We start from the raw sequence: 20966 nt of genomic DNA, 5'->3' as shown, positions 1-20966 counted from the left end.
CTGAGAATAGACTTTTCTTTAAGAATTATTCACATTTAATATTCCCGGTGCTGGGAGCCTTGTAAGTTACTACTCCCTGACAAAACATCTAGAGCACTACTATAAAATAAACGACGTCAGACACCGAAAAGAAAAAAAACACTAAATGTACACTCATTTAAAACACTGAATATCATTTTCTATCTAGGATTATTAGAGACATTTTTTTTCTTCTGCTTCCATTCTGTGGCATAGTGGAAGTACTTGAAGTCAGAAAACCTGGATTCAAATCTGACAACAGGCAATGCACTTTTCCCTCTCTAAAGCCCTCATCTGTAAAATACAGATAAAACTTACATCAACATATCTCCCAGGATTGTTGTGAGAAAAGTAAGTTTTATTTTTCTGGGTCATTTGTACTTCGTTTTTGTTAAGTCTGAATACTAATTAAAAACATGCTGAAAATAGCTGCCATTTATTTGCTTTGAAGAGCTTTCATATACGTTACCGTTAGCCCACTTGATTCAAACAACTATTGTACAGAATAGTAATGCATTTTATATTGGAAGAGAGGGGCTTGAGAAGTGAGGTACCTAGTCTAAAATCATACAGCTTTAAGTAGTGAAGCTGGTATACAGAACCAATTCTACCTCAGGATGTAAGATAAATGCAATCTAAGGACTCTGGTAGCCAAAAGGGACCTTTAATACTTCATTAACCAGAGGGAGAACAGCTGAGAATCATATACACACTTTACTCACGTGTCATTCATAATTCTTCATTTAGTCATACACCAAGATGCTATTTTGTAAATTTTAAAGAGAGAAAGTACAACTCAAATAACAAACTTACTGGTTAAATAGTAATCAAAATATAATTGCTAGATTCAAGCACAAAGAGCAGATGTTTGTGAGCGCAGAGGATACATATATACAGCGTACACATATTCAATACTCTCTATAGATGCTCCTTTCACAAATTTAATTAAGCCTATCTGACTTACAAATAAGCATAAATCACCAAGTCCCACCTTGCTGCTGCATGTACAGCTTATGACTATGACAACCTGTGACAAGAGTTAAGATTCTGAAATCAATGAATAACTTTCTTAGTCAAACAAATACATTTAGCCAAATGTATATGCAACACACAAGAATTAGTGAGGCCCTTAGAAAACAATACTGACATCTTTATTAAGAAAGAGGCATTCAACATATTTTCAGGAACTTTATTACCAAATCTAGAAATTAACAAGAGGCACAGGGATTTTTCCTAGCTAAGACATGGAATTTTCCTTCACTTCCCTGTGATCAACTATTCTTCCTCTGTAGAGTCCCCCAAAGGCTGTCTTTCATGTCCTCTCAGTTTTAGAATTATATCAGACTCTTTATTTTCTCTCATATCCGGTTCTAGGTCGAGCTTAGCCCAGGTCATTTCAATGATTCTACAATTACTAATTAAAACAGAAGCTCTTCCCCTTTTATCTCTACATTTGCCATGGAGTAATGCTGGATCAGATAGGTGTCCCACCTGGTGGTGGAAACTGTTCCAAATCTAAGGACACCACCTCTCCAGAAGCTGAACTTTTCTGCCTCAAGAGACAAGGAAGTTACACCAGTGGTTTAAGAACCAATTGCCCACTCTGCCTATATGTAAAAACATATCACTCCTACTGTAAACCCTTTATTAAATTAGTTGTCAAGTCTGGTCAATTCTGCCTCTACAACACCTCTCACATTGATTCTCCTATGAATAATTTACACAGTTACCATCCTGGTCAAGATAAGTTATTTTGCCTCTTTGACGACCCTCATAAATCCACTCTCCACTGTGACTAACTATAGCGGCTAGGTGTCTAGAATTTGTTTGTTAACAGTAAGGAATAGTACCAGAAACATGGATTTTGTTTGATTCAAAGAAAAACTAAATGGAAAAGCTGATTTTGTCAACTAAGGCATCTGTCAGAACAAGGAACTGGAAAGTTTCATATCTGACCGTAGAAAAGGTTATTTATTTATCTCATCTTCCCAAAACCATAAATTTTTCCTCAATGAAAGCCAATATTTATCTATACTACAGACGTGTATAAGCCAAAATATGAGAATATTTTTAAAGTGAAGGTTTTACATGTTATTCAAATGATCTATTTTAGAGAACATTAGTGTGAAAAACATTATTTTGTATATTGTTTAATTTGCTATACTATACCTGACTGCAATCTCTGCTCAGAAACTTTGGATGCATTAAGAAGAAAACAAAAAGACATTAGTAAAATAGCTATTGGCATAAAATCCATAATGATTTAAGAAAACATGCTCTAATATTTTTGAGATGGCTTCATTTTTTAAAAAAGTCACTTTGAAAAAAATTTTTAGTAGCAAGAAGTTAAAAATGATTGATAGCAAGTGGGTGTTTCTAATCAAAGAGAGAGCTGCACAGAATGATAACTTCCAGTGCTCCACCAATCTCCATGTGAGTACTTCAGAGTTTTACAACCAGCTGCCCATAGCACTCCTTGTGTGCACATGAACTCTGATGGTCAGAGCAGAAAATCAGAAAGCAGTGAGTGTTACTCTGGAATGACTTATTTTGTCATTTTAAGAGTGACTTAGTGTCTCGGAAGCATTCTGCCATCATTTAAACCTTTTCAAATGGGAGTCCTGACTGAGCCATTTGTCGTGGAATCAACAGCTGCTCACCTAGACGAAAGGACTGAATTCTTTCCAGTGTTTCAAGATATTATTTACAGCCAACTCTTGAATATTCAGGTGTTAAATGATTCAGTCTGTGGATTTGGATCCATTTGTTTCTCCCTTTGAGATGCCCACTTTTTCATGGATTTAGTGTCACCAGAAGACAATCAGGGGCAGAAAGAAGTGACAGAAATCACTTTTCTACTTGCAAGCAGTTCTCCAAATCAATTTAAATGATCCAAACTGCATGGGATTTCACAACAAATAATTGAGAGCTGGTTATATATTACCTTTGGATCACTTTATGATATTAACAACAACAAAAATTCACCTTACTGTGCAAGTGATTTACTTGCAGATAATATTAAAGCTCAAAGAAACTCAGAGATAATCTGATCTAAAAAACTTTCATTCTACAGATGAGGATCACTTAGTAGAGGATCAATTCCCACCTGCATAAACAAGAAAAATGGAAAGAATAATTTTTTTGAAGTACTACAACAGAAGACATCATATTTTCCAGAGCTCTAAACAGGTAAGAGAGGTCATATGGAAAGGTCATTATAGTTTCAGAGTCAAGAAAGAGATGGGTTTAAGTACCACCTCTGACACACGGTGGCTGTGTGACTCTGGGAAAGTTCTTTAATCTTTCAGTGCTCCTGCTGAATGTTAAATTCAAATAGAAATGGATCCTTGTTGCTGAATATTCACTTAGAAAACCTTAAATTCACATTGCCTATGTTGTACCATATTTTTATTTATTTTGTTAAACATTACCCAATCACATCTTAATCTGGTTCAGGTCTACTCCACTTCTGAGTGTTGCTGCTAAGTCTGACACCTACCTCTGTGGGGCAGTTACACGGTAAATAGATAGAGTGCCAGGCCTGAAATCAGAAGACTCATCTTCTTGAGTTCAAATCTGGCCTCAGACACTTACTAGCTATGTGACCCTGGGCAAGTCACTTAACCGTGGTTGCCTCAATTCCTCATCTGTAAAACGAACAGGAGAAGAAAATGGCAAACCATTCTAGTATCTTTGCCAAGAAAACTGGAAATGAGATCAAGAAGAGTTGGACGTGACTGAAATGACTGAGCAACAACACGGACGTCTGTGCTGCAAGCAATCGTGTAAGGCTATAAATTGCTCTGCAGCTGATGATTTGTTTTGGTGGAGAGGGTCTCCTCAACGGGAATGCCCTATATTAATCAAATCACAGGTCCACACTCCCCTGTCTACTTCCCCCACCCTCAAGTTAACCCACATGATAATGCAGCTAAAAAGTTAAAGTGGAAAGCGGCCTTGAAGAGATTCCTTTTTAATCGAATTATAGATTCGATTTTAAGCTTTTGGTGTTACTAATATATTCACTGACATGAGAGCTCATTCATTAAAGGTGATAGGAACAGTCAGAGAGAAATTTGGGAGTTTTGTATTGAAATCTACTGTCATGATTTTTCCATTGCTGATTAAATTATTGGAACATTATCAATTTAAAAGATGAGACCAACTCAAAAGATAGCTACATAAATTTCAGAAAGAGTTAGTTGATTATTTTATGAAGCATACAATTTATATTCACCTCAAATAAACACAGTTTCTCCTTATTGACTCAACCACAGGCAACAAAAATGTCTGTGGTTCAGTTTGTGGTTTAGTAATAATAATAACAACAAAATTATATTTTTAAGCCTTCTTTAAAGAAATGCTTTATTTTCTTAGCACTTGAAACAATTTAACTATATTTTAATCAATTCCATTAAAATTATTAGTAACACTCATGCAAAAGATAAACTTTATAAGATTGTTTCTACTTGCGTATTCAGGACAGAAAATACAATTCCATCAGTAAATAAAGCAATAGTCTAAATGTAAGATGACAGATGCACATACCTCGTAAGCTTTCAGTAGTTAGTAGCGCTCGGGCTTTATCTGCCAAGTCACTATTTAAAGTGCTCCCCAACAGCAAAATGTCAATGGCTTCTTGCTTGGAGCTGTCAAAGAAATTATTCTGAATTGTTCTGGTTACAGAACGAGCACCATCTTTTAACTTCCCAGACTGTGGAGGAAAGAATATGTATGAATTCTAAGTAAAAAATCATTACTGTAACTCAAAAGGACAATTTAAAACTTAGTTTAGTTACATAAGGATATTAATTACAAGGTAAATTTTTTGTTTTGAAAATAAAGTCTACCACTTATTTTCTAATCACATTTCAACCTCTGTCATCTTTTTATTAAGATGAATTTGAAGGTAAAAAAAATTCAGTACAATAAGTTAAACATGAACAATGCAAATACTGCATGTAATAATGGATTCTGTGTAGTACCACGTTTCCACATGACAATGCAGCTAAAAAGTGTTCTACACTTTAAAAAAATAAGCAGCTTAGAAAAAATTTCCTTAGTCCTGAAATTCAAGGATGTAAAGTATCTACACACTCTTCCAAAAACATCATATTTAGGTTAAAAAACAAAGAAATTAAAAAGATATTCTAGCCTAGAGAAGGAATTCTCAATGTAAACATTCTATACTACTTAAATCTAAAAAGAAATTTAGAAGTCCCTTACAGAAATATTTTATGTAATCTTTACCTTATCTATTGTTATTCTGTCTTATAGGCAAAACAGTGGAAGAGAAGTAAGATCAAATCCTTGGAATCAGAAGGCCTGTCTCTGACACACACTAGCTGGGTGACCGGTCAAATCACACAACCTCTCAGTGAAGAGAGTCTCTCCAAGAGACCCTCTAAGGCAGTAATTTAGAGACAACTTGCTAACTTCCCTAAGTTGAAACAATTCATTAATGAAGGTGGGGGTGGGAATGGCGGTAGGAAATGTACATGACATTAGCCACCAAAGAAGTTTTGAGCTCAAAGAGACTTCAGGAATGACCTCGTCTCACTGCCTCATCACTGGGAAACTTGCGTCTAACCAATGCTCGTTTACTTGCACAAAGCCACACAGCTAACTGGTGCAGTGGCAAAGCCAGGAGTGAAACTCAGATTTGCCAATTTGGTTCCAGCATTCTTACTACATCACTCTGCTATTTAAAAACATATATACTAAGTTACACACAGAAGATGACTTGTTAACATAATCTTTAGTAAACAGTCATCAGTCACATACAAATGTGTGAGTGTGAGATCAACTTTGCTATTTGATTTAGTTGTGTTCTAAGAACATTTTGGTGGCTGGTCCTTGCATTTTAAAATCTTCAGAAAATTTCAATGTCCAATTTTAGCTTTTTTAAAGAGAGCATTTCTAAAATATCAAAATGCTTGCTTTTCAGGTTAAAAAGTCAAAAACATTTTTAAAAGTCATGTCACTGAATGAAGGCTGAAGTAACTGGACAAATACTCAATTTCTATAGTATATACAACATGATCCAAAAGGGCACTCACCATTGTCAGGCAGTTAGTCGAAAGGAACCCAGAGAAAGCAAAAGAAAGAGCAGCTGAGATTAGATTTTAGGAAAGTTAAGATGAGTATGATTTATACATAAATATGACCATATATATTTCTACAACTATCATGCTGCTGTCCAAAAGAAAATACAAGAGAGATAAACATCTGTGAGTGATGGCATAGCATTTCAAGCAAACGGTATTTAAAATTAGAAGAGATGGTTAGAAAAATAGCAGTGAAAACACTTTAAAGCCTATATTGGAAGGTAGATCTTGGGACAATTCAATTCAATTCCACTAACATTTATCAATTACCAAGTATGTGCCAGGCTCTGGGCATACAAAGCTAAGGCATAATCACAGCCAATCAATTGTGACATCTTTTTGATTCTCACTCTCCCATCCAATTCCTTCTCTAGCCGGACACCTGCCCTCCTATCTTAGTACTCTGTCCCTTCTTGCCTACACTACAATAGACTCCTCAGTGATTTTCTTATTTCTAGTCCCCTGTATACATTTGAAATTGTTCTAAAACCCTATCCTAAACGAGGTTATATTCTACTTAGTAGAAGTGAAATTCTAAGCAGTGTCGATTCCAAGTGTACAGCACAGTATGTTAGAGCAATAATAATCATATAAGTAGAGAGCAAAAGGGAAAAGGGAAATCTCAAGTTTTCTAGAAATAGCTACGAAAAGAAATACCACTAAGAACCAGAGGAAATAGGAAAGGTTTTATGGAGGTAATAATTGAAGGATTCTGAAACACAATGAGTAAAAGAGTGCTTCTAATCATGGGGGATGGCTATACCAAAAGTAGAGGCAAGGTTGGCTACACACTGAGTTTGGTTTGGTTTGCAGGTACATATGACATGGAAGATGAGGCTAGAAAGTATGTGCATGACAGACTACAGAGGTCTTAACTTCCGGGTCAAGAAGTCTGCACTTTTACCTAGAGGAAATAGGGAGACACTGAAGGCTTCTGAGCAGAGTGACAGTCAAACCTGTGTCTTTATGGAGACTACCTGGGCAGAGATACAACTGAAGAAGGGAGAGACAGGAGACTAACAAGGAGGCCAAGATAGTTCAAGGGGGCCTGAATTAATGTGGTGGCTGTGTGAACAGAGAAGTGATAAAAACTGCAATTGTGTTACCTAAATTGGGCTAACTTCCCATTAAAGAGACAGGCCGCTATCTTCGGGATTTTTTTTTTCCCTGATGGACAAGGACTTTAATCACTGGTGTGGCTTCCCTGTCGACTGACGAATAAAAACCTCTGGCTTATGAGGACACTCTTGAAGATTGTTAGAAATCCAACTTTCTTGTCTCTCTGATCCCCCATTGCCACTCTGGTGAAAGGGAATCTCATGAATCAATGATTGTATCCTTTTTAATCTTGTAAGTAGATTTTAAATTGCATTTTTTGGTAGCACCTTCACCTGAATCACTGACTCGGAGTGAGCCAAGTGTGGATACAACTCTTTAGTGTTAGTCAGTTGGACTGGAGCCTAATGGTGGATGCTTGAGGTTCAAGTGCGGGAAGGGCTAGATATGGGGAGGAAGGGTCTGGCACCCTGAGGATGTTACACTACTGGCTGCACATGGTGATTCCTCTCAATGGGAAAAGGAGATTACACTACAGGATTAGCTCGATGGATGGTTTAGGAGCCTGATAAAGAGAGTAAAGGTACAGCAGAAGCCAATATTTCCAGACTCTTGCTAATGCAAGAGGCTAGACTGACAGCTGATGAAAATGAAAATAAATTATTTCAGTACAATAAGCAACTAGAGACAGATGTGAACTCTTGGTTGATTTACTTTTAGCCAGTTAAATCAGTTAGAGGGTCAGAACAAAAGTCATTTTTGTCTCTTTTTAGGTGGCTAAGGTGGGGAGTTCAGCATAGCTTAGGCCATAAGGATGAAGAATTTCTCTATAACCTGTTCCCCAACAGGGATCAGCAAGGGGCTGAAAGTCTAAAATAAAACGGTTTGGTGACCTGGATCTAGGTCCCTTCATCATAACTTCTCCATTCCATATAACCAATGTGTGTCAGAAGCACAGATCTTGACTTTTAGTGCCAGACTTTAGCCATAGACCCTTCCCTACCAGTCTCCTACAAACACCTGAACAGACCCACTTGTGACATCTGAAGGACAGAATGGGACAGCCAATGTGGAACCAGAAAAAGCGGTGCTCTAGAGATGATGAAAGAAGGTGCCCCTTTCCCCCGTGACCCCTGCCATGGTGAGCAGAAAGGCACAGGAAGGAAATGCTGTTTCCAGGAAGCATTCCAGGTCACCTTCACCATCCTTTCTCAGAAATGACTGAATTTTCCTTCATATTACTAGTTTAATGAGCAAAAGCCTAAAAGAATTCCCATTCCCTGAAGGCTAGCCTTGGGGTGACTAGGTGCTTAATGTATTCAAAATTCAATATAAGGCAGCTACATGACGGTGGATATAACTCTGGGCCTGGAACTAGGAAGATCTGAGTTCCAATCCATCCTCAGACATTTATAGATATGTGACCCCAGGCAAGTCACTTAACTTCTCACAATCTCCGTTTTCTTATCTGCAAAATGGGGATAAAAATAATAGCACCTATCTCTCGGGATTGTAGTGACAATCAAATGAGATAACTGTACAGTACTCAGTGCAGTGTCTGGCACATAGTAGGCATTTCAGCTCGCTCTCTTCCTCTTTCCCCTTTGATGTTCATCACTATACTGATACAGGTTAGGCTGAACAAAGGCATGGTGGGAGAGGCATTAGAGCAGATGGTAATCTTCTCTGTTTCTGTAGAAGACACTACCCTTCTAACTACTCAGAGTCACCTCAGAATCATTTGTAACTCTTCCTATTCTCCAACCACTCCACAGCCAGTCAATTGGGACATCTTGTGGATTCTCACCCTCTCATCCAATCCCTTCTCTCTACCCAGACATCCACCACCCCATTTTAGGACTCTGTCCCTTTGTGCCCAGCCTATTACAATAAACTCCTAAGTGACCTTATTTCTAGTCCCCCACATACATGTGAAATTGTTCTTTGGAATGATATTCCTAAAGTAAAAAGTATCATCGTGTCAATCCCCTGATGAAAAAGTGGATTCCATTCCTCAGGGATAAAAGGCACTTAAAGGCCTTCAAAGCCCATCTTTCCAGACTGATTACATAAGACTCCCCAACATGCCCTCCACATCACAGTCAGACTGGCCTACTTGTTGCTTCCCATACAAGATGTTGCATTTCTTACCTACACCGTTTATCACAAGGTAGTACCTGGAATTCTTTTTTCCTTTTCCTCTATTTCTTGGAATTATCACCAGGTCTCTTCAAAGCTCAGCTCCAGTGTAGCTTCCTGATGGTACCCCCTTCCAGTTATCAGTATGCCTCACCTCACGTACACACCCAAAATTATTTTGTACTTCATATATATTTATATATATGATATATCATATAGTATTTATCCATATTTGTACCTGATATTGCTGTTCCTAGTAGAATGAAAAGCTCTTTGAATGTGAGCACTGTTTGATTTTTAACTCTCAGTGCTTAGCACATAACAGGTGTCTAAATACTTGTTGGGCTAAAATTGAGTTTATCAGCATTGAAAATGGAAAGTTATTGCATATAATACACTTAAATGTCCCCCCCCTTTTTTTTCTCTTTTTACCTTAGCCTTGCCTTCCAAAGCTCCAGTGCCTGCATAAATTTTGCTGATTGAGTCACCATTCACAGACCACATTGACCGAAAAACTTCTTGGAAACGAGTCACCAACTGAGGCTTTTCAGCTAAGCCCAAAGCTTCTAGTTGTTTGGGTAGCATCTGAAACAGAAAAGTAGAAATTTTACAGAAAAATGATTTTATATTACAGTCTGATAGTTTCAAATATTACCTCTAAAGTGAAAAAGAAACAGCCTGCTGAGTTATTTCTAGGAATAGTGTTTAGATGTTTAGATCTATTTACCCAGCCCTCTCCCAATCTCCAGTCTTACACCTCCAACAGCCCATTGGGCATCTTGAACTGGAGGTTGCAAATATATCTTAAAACTCAGTATGTCCCAAAGTGGGCTCATGTCTTTCCCCACAAACTCTTTTCTCTCCCTAACTTTCCCATAACTATCCAATGACGCCACTATTAGTAATCAGGCTTTGTCTAATGTCATTCTCAACTCTTCACTCCCTCTCACATCTCCTTCCCCATCCAAAACGTGGCTAAGTTTCATTGATTCATAACATCTTTTTTATATGCCCCTTTCTCTCCTCTGACACTGCCACAACCTGGTGAAAGCCTTCACCACCTTTCACCTCAGCTATTGCAACAGTCTGCAGAGTGGCTTCCCTGCATCGTCTCTTTCCACTCCAGTCCATCTTTTACCCAACTATCAAAGTGATCTTTCTAAAGCACAGGTCTAACCATGCCAATACCCCTTCTCTGTAAACTCCAGTGGCTCCCTATTGTCTTCAAGATCAAATATAAAATTCTGTTTGTCTTTTAAAGTCTTTCACAATCTGGTCCCTTCCTGTCTTTCTCATCTTCTAACATCTTATTCCCCTCTACACACCACAATCAGTGACACTGGACTCCTTTTTGTTTCGTGAATAAGACACTCCACCTCAGTCAATAAACATTTATTCAGCAGCTACTATATGTCAGGTATGATGCTAAGAACCGGGGATACAAAGAAAGGCACATGACAGGTCCTCCCCCTTAGGGAGCTCACAAGCCGATGTGGAGTCAATAAGCAAACTATTATCTACAAAAAAAAATAACACACATATGATAAATAGGAAATAATCAAGAGAGGGAAGATACTAAAACTACCATATTTCACCGAATAATTGTCACAGATTTTGTCATTTTTTTTGCAAAAACAGTGGGGTGTGACCATTATGTGAAGCAGTTTAAGAAAAAATTTTGTGCCAGGGTTCCTTGTCTTTTAGTTTCCACCAGTCCCACATCAACTTTTCACTCACTGAAAATTGTCTTTCTGCATGCTGTTCAGTGAATGCAATCACTTTCAGCTTGAAGTCTGCAGAATAGTTCTTATGTTTACCCATAATCAGAAAGAAACGCTTCCCATGTTAATGCATTGCTGGTAGATGAACAGTACAGTTTGGCTAGCACGGAAGATGCCCATACCACACCACATGACGTACAGCAGCCTTGCCTGCCTGCTCCCCTTGTGCTTATGGCTCATCCTCTGGTTGAGTGGCAATACTGTTAGCACTGTAGCACTCTAAACAAACCCCAGAGAGCGGCTTTTGGAAATATACTAGTCTCCAGGCTGGCAAAATACGAGAGATAAAAGGGCATCCACAAGCCACTGCTGAATACATTGCTGCTCTGTTTTATCTTTAAGGTGGCATAACAAACAGAATTATACCATGCAACAATTATGTGATGAAAGACTTCAAACCAATTTTGAACTGGAATTATGCTGTGGCAGTGATTATGCAGTGAAATACAGTAAGAGGAATTGAAAAAGACTTTCTGTAGAAAGGAGAGATTTTAGCTGGGACTCAAAGGAAACCAGGGAAATGAGGAGGGCCAGAGGACCGGCCCAGAATCCTGAGAGGTGCAGAGTCTAGTGGGGCAAGGAAGAGGAGGAGGTCAAGGAGTAGAAAAAGAAAAGGGCTTGGAGTTAGAAGGCAGCAGGGGAGGTGACATAACAATAGACTGGGAGCAGATAAGGAAAAGTCACAGAGTCTTAGGAGAGAGGAGGCATTAATCATTAAAAGAAAATTTCAGGAAAATTATCCAAGTCAGTAGTGTCATGACCTCAGGGTAGGGTCCTTTCAGAGCCTTAGCAGTTCAGGTGAGGGAGCAAGAATGAGAAACAGAAGCACAGATCCTCTCAATCCAAAGCAGCAGACCAGGCTGGAAACGTGATGGAATGGAGCTCTCTCCCCTCCCTGGAGGGAGGGTCGTATGGGAAGGTGTTTCTCCTCTTCCCATTGGAAGCTTAAGCCCAGGCAGGAGACATATGCTGCTAAAATGAAATCGCCAGAATGGAGATCTCTCCTCACCATAGGGGAAGGAGACTGGAATGTTCTTCTCTTCCAAGGGAGGCTAGAGATTAGGCAGGAAACTAGGCAGATGACAGCACAGGACAGTAAGACACTCGCCTTTCCTTTTTCCTCCAAAGGATGGACATCAGGCAGGAGATGCCCGCAGCTTGATGTGAAGGCTCCCTCTTTAACTTTTCCCATCCCACTGGAGGATGGAGCCCAGGTAGGCTGACCTGAGTGGCAAGGTGCCTTCTTCTCTCCCTTACGAAGCAGTGATGCCAAACTCAAATAAAAAGGGATCCCTATAGGTACATATCGGTTTACAAAATCACAAATTAACATTACATTGTACTGATTTTTATTTACTTTGTGAAACATTTCCCAATTGCATTTTAACCTGGTTCCAGCTTACTCAGGACTTTTGCTACCAGCAGTGACTTTGATACTGTTGCCACATGGAGACCAGCAGGACATCCCTGGTAGGTCCCTGACCCCTCCTCTTCCCACCCTTCACTGGGGGCTCCTTGCACATTTACATATTTTTTTTAGTATCCTCTCATTCTACTTTGAAATCTGGGTATCATGGCTAATGTTAAGAAAGTTGCTTATTGAAGATAAGCATTCAGACTGTGTGGAGGTTCCTAGCTTTTTTTGTCAGCTCTGGAAGGGCCTGGAGAGGAGAGAATAGAGAAAAGGAAAGAATGTGGTCATGAAGTCTCTGAGCACTGTGAAGGAAAGAGTCCTGGCCTCTGTGCTTACCACAGTGTTTGGCACACAGTAGGTGCTTAAAAAATGCTTGGTGACTGTTGACTGACTAGCTGGGAATCTAGAAGGGAGAATAGCAATAGTAATCAGTTTGGAGATTTGCTAAGAAATCCCAAACTTTTGCCTGGGGACTCCTAATTTAAGGTCATTTGAAATCTACAGAATATTAAAATAATAAATATTAATAAAATTTAAAAAAGGATGTCAGCAAGTCGATCCTCCAGGTAAGATTTATGAAGTAACAGGAAATACTCCAAGTGAAAATTCAAAGGCTAAACAGCTAAGACCAAATGGATGAAGTGTGAACAAACTTGAATAAGATACTATTGTAATGTAAATATTAACTGCTCAAAGACAAATAAGCAAAATGAAACCATTTCCTACAAGGTGTCAGTTGACCTAATACTTCTTTTCAAAGGCTGAGAAAATGGACTGACACAAAGTGAAAGCCTTACATTTCTAACCATTCATAGATGAATATCTACATCTGAAAATTCGGTTCAATAATTACTAAACATCCATTATAAGAAAGGAAGGATCTACGGGACAAAACCAAAACCAATTCCCACCTTCAAGGAGTTTAAGTCCAACTCCAAAATGTAAACAGATAATTAAATACAGAATAATTGGAGGGAAGGGAAAGCCCTTAACAAAATAAGGGGCAAGCCCATAAAAGTAGGGGACAATAAGAAAAGATGGCACAAGAGGTAAGACTACCATTCTAAAAGCTAGAGATGAGAGAACCGACTAGTTTGGCTGGAGATAACAAGAGAAGGAGAAGGGGAATGTAGAGGCAGCAGCCAGGCTGTGTTAAAGAATCTGTATGTGATCCCAGAAGCAGGATGGAAACACTAGAGAGATTCTTGTGCATGACAGTGCTAAGAACATGGTTGTGCTGTAAGATTATTTAGTAACTATGCTGAGGATGGATTGAAGATGGAAGAAAAGTTGGCAGTCTAATTGTAAGGCTCTTGTAATAGAATGGCCCAGAGGTGATGAGGAAAGGGATGTGTATTGAACTATGGATATGAAAGAAGTTATGGGGGGGTAGATTCAATGAGACTAGGCAAATGTCTGGATGTGGGGGGGGGGGGTAAGGGAAAGGCTTAAGGATGTCTTGAGATTGTAAAGCTGGGTGACTATCAGTTAGGCAACAAGCAACAAGTATTTAGTAGTAATTAGTATTGTGCCAAGCACCCAACGAGCTCACATCCTAATGGAAGAATAAATGAAGCAGTTTGTAAAGAATTTGCTATGTACAAAACACTGTGATAAGTGCCAAGAGATACAAGTAGAAAAGCAAGGCAGTTTCTGCTCTCAAGGAGCTCACATTCTAATGGAGGAGACAACAGATAGGGAAGGTTTTAACTGCAGGTCAGACTGAAAAGTCCCATGATGCTTAGAGTGCAGTAGCTAAGTAGATGTTAATATCTCTTATTTAGTATCATTTCCACTGATAAAATAATGTCAGTTTCTGATGCTGAACCACTTGATAGTGCCATATTTTTTTTCCAAGTCTTTAGTAGCTATGGCTGTAGTACCTGCAAGAGCAATTGCCAGGCTGCATCACCATGGGGTTTATTTCAGGATGATGACTGAGGAAAACAGGCTTAGAAGCACTGCTCTTCCAAAGACTTTTGGGTTGAGGATCCTGGGTTGTCTCCATCAGGTCTGAGGGGAGATGGTGGTCAAGGTGGTGGCAGTGGTTTGACTTGTCTGGTACAAGCTATCTTCTGGCACACAGCTCCTCAGGGCGCCATGTTGCTTCAGCTAGTCTGGCTTGCCTGTCCTATGGATGGCATTTGATAGAGAAGGCTGGACCCTTCTCCAAAATAGTTGTTTCCACAGAAGACAGCTGTGAGGGCAGAGCTAGAAAGGAATGACAGACTAGAAGGATGCTGCAGCCTGAAGCTCTGGTGCTTATTTGTCTTTTGGAGACAGTTGGCCAGCAGCTGTTATTCATGGTAATGAGGAAGATGAGCTCCCTCTCCATAATGAGTTTTCCCTTAGATGATGGTTATGGGGTTAGAGTGGAAGTAAGTGTAGTGGTTGGGGGAGGAGGGACACACAGACACACAGACACAGACACAGACACAGACAGACACAGACACACACATACACACACACACACACACACACACACACACACACACACACACACACACATACACACACACACACACACACACACACTGGACTGATGATGTGCCTGGCATATCCTGTCTTTCCTTCAGGGTGCCTCATTGCTTTAACTAGACTGTTCTGTCTGTTCTGTGAATGGCAGTTGGTGAGGATGGCCACATCACAGGACACTTAATAACTATAAGAGCCACTGTCACAGTGTTTTCACAGATTTGCAACATTAGGTTTAGGTCTGTTGATAAGAAAATGGATCATCTCCCAATTCCTAAGACAAAGGTAATGGTGAGAGCACAAGAAAAATAATGTTTTTCAAAACAATGTCAAAATCACCATTAAAACTGTTAAGGATATTGTAAGAAAATGGAGGTAGGAAAGGAACTATCTAGCTGAAAGTACTAAAAAAGAAAACACTAGATTAGCAGTCACTTGGTAGAGATGGCTGGACCCTTTTCCACTAAGAGATGCTTCCTCAGACAATCACTATGAGGGCTGGCCTGGGAGCAGGAATGATAGGCAAATCCTCACTCTGCCTCTTCCTGTGTGACCTTGGAAAAATGGCAACCTTTGGTCTTGACAACAGAAGTGAAAGGGTTGCACTAGGTTATTTCTAAGTCTGCTTCCAACCTTAAATCTATGAGCTTATGATGCATTAAATTTTAAGTAATTTTGTATAAAATGCTATTACAGTCATCCCTCAAAATTCCTAGGTTTCCCATTTCCCAGTTTTGTTACTCACGAGTTGGTCATCAATAGTTAAATGGGAATTTTTGGAGATTAGCAGTGTACTGCAGAAAGTCACAGATGGCACATGTAAGTAAATAAAACTAAAAATTTTTTTGCTGAATCATAAATGCATAAATACAATACATATGTAAATTGATTATAAACAGTTAAATCTTGCTAGAAGTTTCAGCGCACTAAAGAATTACAGGCTCCCCACTTTGTCTCTCTACCATCCAGACTCAAATCACATGATTTTTCTCTCGAAGAAACTGTTCTATATTGGTAGGAAAAGGAAATTTGAGAAGCATTTGCTGCAGCTACACCCGCAGCTCCGAAAGCTCCGCAGTGTGTGAGACACTCATCTCTCTCTTACAGAAACTGCAACTATTTTACAGGTACACTGTGTGGTTTTACTTGTTTGATGTGTGAAATAAGTATCAGAATTATTAAAAATGGAGGCTTGGGGTGGGGCCTAGAGTTGTGTGCAGTTTTTCACATCTGCAAGGTCCTGTATCCCTAACACCTCTGGCCCACCCCCTGTTGAGGATGAATGTATGTATTTTAAAGATATGCAGCAAAGTTTAAATATCTTATTTAAATAAATAAATAATATGTTTATTTATATTATTTATTATTTATATTAATTAAATAACATTAAGTAAACAAATATTTGAATATTTTGAATACAGCATATCTTAAAGATATACTTCACATACGGATCACAAAATGTTAGCACTAAAAAGGGACTTTATATGTGTTTTACATATATGTTTATATGTTATAAAAATCATCTCTTAATTTTACAGATAAGAAAGCCCAAGCAGAGAAATGGTGACTCTTTGGAAGTCACATAACCAGTAACCTTCGCACTTTTGTTCAAACTCACCCCACCATACCACAGTTTGTATATTACGTATCTGAACAGGAATATAATTCACTGTTAAAACCAATGAAAAGTTATGTGATTACAAACTCAGGATACCAGTGTTTGGAGGTCTTCTTACCTCTAAGCCAAAGAAAGCTTGCACGCTGTTTGTCCTGTCTAGACAATCCAAGCAGTTTGTTCGAATAGTACCATGCTGAGACCTGTATCAAATTAAGCAAAATAAGGCAAACTGGTAAAATTCACCAATATAAACATGGCAAAGTTTAGATGAAAATCAAGGTAATCCAATCGATAACATTAGCATCACCTTTAAAGATAAGGTTAATGGGTCACATCAATGATGGGATAGCTAAATAAGGCATCTGTTTGGGGATGGCTAAACAAAAATTCTGTTAAACGAATTTAATGGAACATCATTGTGTCCTAAGAAACCTCAAATGTAAGGAATTGAGAGAATGGGGAGATTCGTATGAACGTGAATGAAGTAAGTAGAACCAGGAATTGGTACGATAACAATCTGAACAAAGAAACTGAATGCGGCATCACTGTGATGACCAAGCTTGGCCATTACTGGTGGGAAAAAGGGGGAGTGGGAGTGAGGGGGTAGATGATGGGTATGATATGTTACATATGTTGTCAGACAGCTGATTTATCAGTTGGTCAAGTTTAACGGTAAGTTCTCTAAGACGAGGGAGAAGGGATACGTTCAGAAATAATCATTATAAAAATTTAAGGTTGTCAATAAAACTTTACAAAAAAAAGACAAAAATGTGGGTTGTCGCTAGACAGCTACACAGAAATTAGAACTCTGGCATTTGCACTGAGGACACTCATCCTTCTGCCATTTCACAGAAAGGTTTTCTTTTGTAACACTCCTACTTTGTTCAACTTAGATAATAAATACGTACATACATACATACATGTATACATATATGTATATACATATACACACACATACACACACTCATATTTCATGTTAGGAAGTTTTCTAAATTCTAGCTATGCCTGAATAATATCCAGGCCACTGATACAAAATAAAATTTAAACAGAATCAGAATGTTGTGTTAAAGTACTGAGACTCATCTACAACAGTCCCAGTTTGGAAACATTATTATTAATAAATTTTATTCTGAACTTATGTCTCATAGTACTTTTTCTTTTTATTTCCAAAGCTAAAATGATTAAATTAAAACCCGACACCAAAGCAACAGTTTATTTTCATAGGCATCTGGCAAAAGTTCCTCAGATATACTAGATCTGTTACTAATATTTTGCTCATAAGTGTTCCCTAAACTGATGGAAGTCACAGTCCAGCTAACACCTCCCTCCCAACTATTTTAATAGTTCTATCTTTTAATTTTTATTTTATTTTTTAATTTTAATTTTTAATATTTCTATCTAAATTTTTCACTTTGATATACTTTACTTAATGGCAAAAATTGTTTGTGGAATGTGCTGGGAAGGGAGACTAAAACAGACCTAATTCCAATCCCAAAGAGACCATTTTATCTTGTCTTTTTCTTTGACATTAAAAGGCCTATGCAACAGGGAAGTCCTATACTACATAAACCTGACCAACATTATTCAAACTATAAGTTTTTTAAGCAAAGAGCAGACTAAATCTGATTTTTATAAATTATACAACAATGCAAGAAACCAAAGTAATTGAAATAATAAAAATGAGGTAATTCATGGGAATAAATTTTTACTTTGTAGAACTTATGATGGGATAAGTGGAATTCACATCTCATATATTCAAACTGTCATACAATGAAAGGGGGTGATGGTGGGAAGTAGCATATGCCTCTTTCCAAAGGATCAGCACTTAATACTTTCTATCAAATAGAAAAGCTCAGAAACAGGATATTATTAGGTTGAATGAGTATATCACCAATTCTTTCACTAATGATAAAATCAGAATTGTTTTACATCATAGAAAGAAGTTCAACCTTTTCTCATTAAAGAACCTCCTGAAGTACATCTTAGAAAACGATTTTAGCAAAATTTTAGCAAAAAAGAAAAAGTGAAATCATTAAAACTTCAGTTTTGTACATTTAGATAAGGAAGACATCCCTGAACCTAACTTAAAATTTTTTTGAAAGTAATGGAAGCATAAGTTTATATTTCTAATGAAAATGGGAATGAACATAGAACTGAAATATAAAAGATCAGCTACCATAGCTGAAATGTCTGTGGCAAACATTTATTCTAATGAAAAACTTAACAGCAGTTAAAAATCATAATGCAATTCTAACTTAAAGAATACAGAAGTAAAATAATCCACACCTTTCAACTTCAGTTCCACTGAAATAAAAAAACCCAGAGTCTAAGAATTTTTGGACTTGAGGCTTAAGCACACTATGTAGTTTCTCTCCTTTCCCTCCTTTAACCATTTGATGATAGTCAAAGTTGATCATTTGTACATCAACAGCATGTTCAGAAGCTTTCAAGTGACTCTGAAAAAAAAGGAAATACTCTATAGAAATATGAACTCACAAATATTCAATCAAGCACTGATAGATTACTTATACATGGCTTTAAAGCTAGCCTATCTCTTTAAAGTCTAATCAGTACCTATCTTCAAACCATTCTAATTTTTAGAGTAGTCATAAAATCAGAAGGTTGATGACAAACTGAAAGATTACTTGTTAATCCGGAGTCTAACTATAACTACTCATGTGGTCTCCAGTGCCTTCAGTGATGATACAATTAATACCACAGAACCCAACATGGCATTTTTGCCAGGATCAGTGGAGGAAGAACTGATTTAAACCACCAGTACTCCAATTTGTTCAGATAGTTTAATAACTAGATATACCTAAAGGTAGAGATAAAAGTCAAATGCTTCCCCTCTAAGAAGTAAAAAGGCCTTTCAGCTGAATTAATGGAGTACAAATTAACACTGCTCCATTTGTGTACCCTAACATAGTCAAATGAGTCTGTGATCTCATTGACTCCAACTACAAACATCACAACCTATCCCAGCCTGCCGATCTCGTGCGACTCTTGCTGTCTGTACTCTCTCCACTTCAACAGCGAGGATCCACCGAACACACTAAAGGCCTTCTTTGCGTTCTCCTTACACTGCAAGGGTATTATGAGCAGAGCACTCTGGCTAACTAATAACTTGTTATTTCCCATTCTTGACACAGGGCAAGCCCATTTCTCTTCCTAACATACAATTTCCATGTTATAGAATTCCTATGTTATAGAATTCCTTGATGTCTTTTATGCTTTTTATTTGGAGCTCATTGGTTATTTATTGCAGCCTGCTCACATCTACAAGGTGCTCCCCATAGCCCTCTGTGTGATGCTCACTTCTAGTTCTTCAGAATCAGGGATATTCACTGATTTACTGCCATATAGCAATACTGGTAAAATATTACTACTGAAAGACAGCCCGCTGATTTCGTGGGAAGCTAGGAGTCAGTAAGAGAACCCTGAAATAATCCAGCCCATGTTCTTCTTCCTGTTCAACTCCTCCAGCTCTTTATCATCTGTACTGTTTTAGATGTATATACTATCAGAGAAGTTTCATCCAAATGGAGGGTTAAAATCTGGGCAATAACATTTTGAATCCTCTTGGTCTTTCTTGACTGGACAGACATGCCTCTCTCCCAGGACATTCTACAACTATTCACTGAATAATAAAAAAGCCATAGATCTAGAGCTGAAAGGGACCTTGGAGGCCTTCATTTTACAAATGAGGAAACTAAGACTTCCAAAGGTATAATGATCAGATCATGGTCACAGAGAGCTGGAAGGGTGTGGGCTTTGAAGCAAGGTCTTCTGACTCCAGAGCCTCTTCACTGAATGACACTGCAGTGAGAGGACTTTATCACCTCTGCCCTGGAGTGAGTCCACCATGGCACAAATTCATGTGCTATGTACACATCTTCCTTAATTTTGGCTGATATACATTAAGGGATCACTGAAGACAGTTATTTCTGTTAAATCTTCCAGAGAATCCTGAATGATCTTGATGAAGAGATGTGAAATCCTTTTTTTGAAAAGAGACTTTAAATTGTTTTGTTCTATCATATCAAACGCTTTTTTTGTAATCAAAGACAGGCACAATGATATTTTATATTCCCTATATCTTTCAATTAATAGTAAAACAGCAAAAATATAGCTTATTGTTAACTATTGCTTGTGGAAAGACTGCCTGTTCCCTACCAATATTCTCCAGGAAGATGCCCGTGATTCATGTATAGATTATTTCCAAGACTTTGTACAGATGGATGAGTTACTGATCTCTTAGCCACCTTTCCCGGTATTAATGTGAGATTTCTTTTCCCCATGTCCTTGGTATCTTTCCATTCTTTAGATGCTCTGTATATAGGTCACTCAATATCCTT

The 20966-nt window shown here is 38.1% G+C and overlaps 1 protein-coding gene across 9 annotated transcripts in view; it reads right to left on the bottom strand.

Annotated features, from left to right (window-relative positions):
* Positions 1-20966, bottom strand: part of SYNJ1 (synaptojanin 1) — a 116261-nt gene that overhangs the window by 41397 nt on the left and 53898 nt on the right. For 4 of the 9 annotated variants that reach the window (XM_072615073.1, XM_072615069.1, XM_072615075.1 and 1 more), the window contains 5 exons: positions 18895-19064; positions 16727-16808; positions 9753-9905; positions 4567-4732; positions 2188-2211 (listed from right to left, as the gene is read on the bottom strand). In XM_072615073.1, coding sequence (XP_072471174.1) covers positions 2188-2211; positions 4567-4732; positions 9753-9905; positions 16727-16808; positions 18895-19064 — 595 coding nt within the window. The remainder of the gene's footprint in view (positions 1-2187; positions 2212-4566; positions 4733-9752; positions 9906-16726; positions 16809-18894; positions 19065-20966) is intronic. The other 5 variants (XM_072615072.1, XM_072615077.1, XM_072615071.1 and 2 more) reach the window with 3 other exon arrangements.

Source organism: Notamacropus eugenii, chromosome 5, assembly GCF_028372415.1.
Source record: "Notamacropus eugenii isolate mMacEug1 chromosome 5, mMacEug1.pri_v2, whole genome shotgun sequence".
Classification (NCBI taxonomy): domain Eukaryota; kingdom Metazoa; phylum Chordata; class Mammalia; order Diprotodontia; family Macropodidae; genus Notamacropus; species Notamacropus eugenii.
Note: the sequence above shows the minus strand (reverse complement) of the source record. Positions and strands in the feature narration are given on the sequence as shown.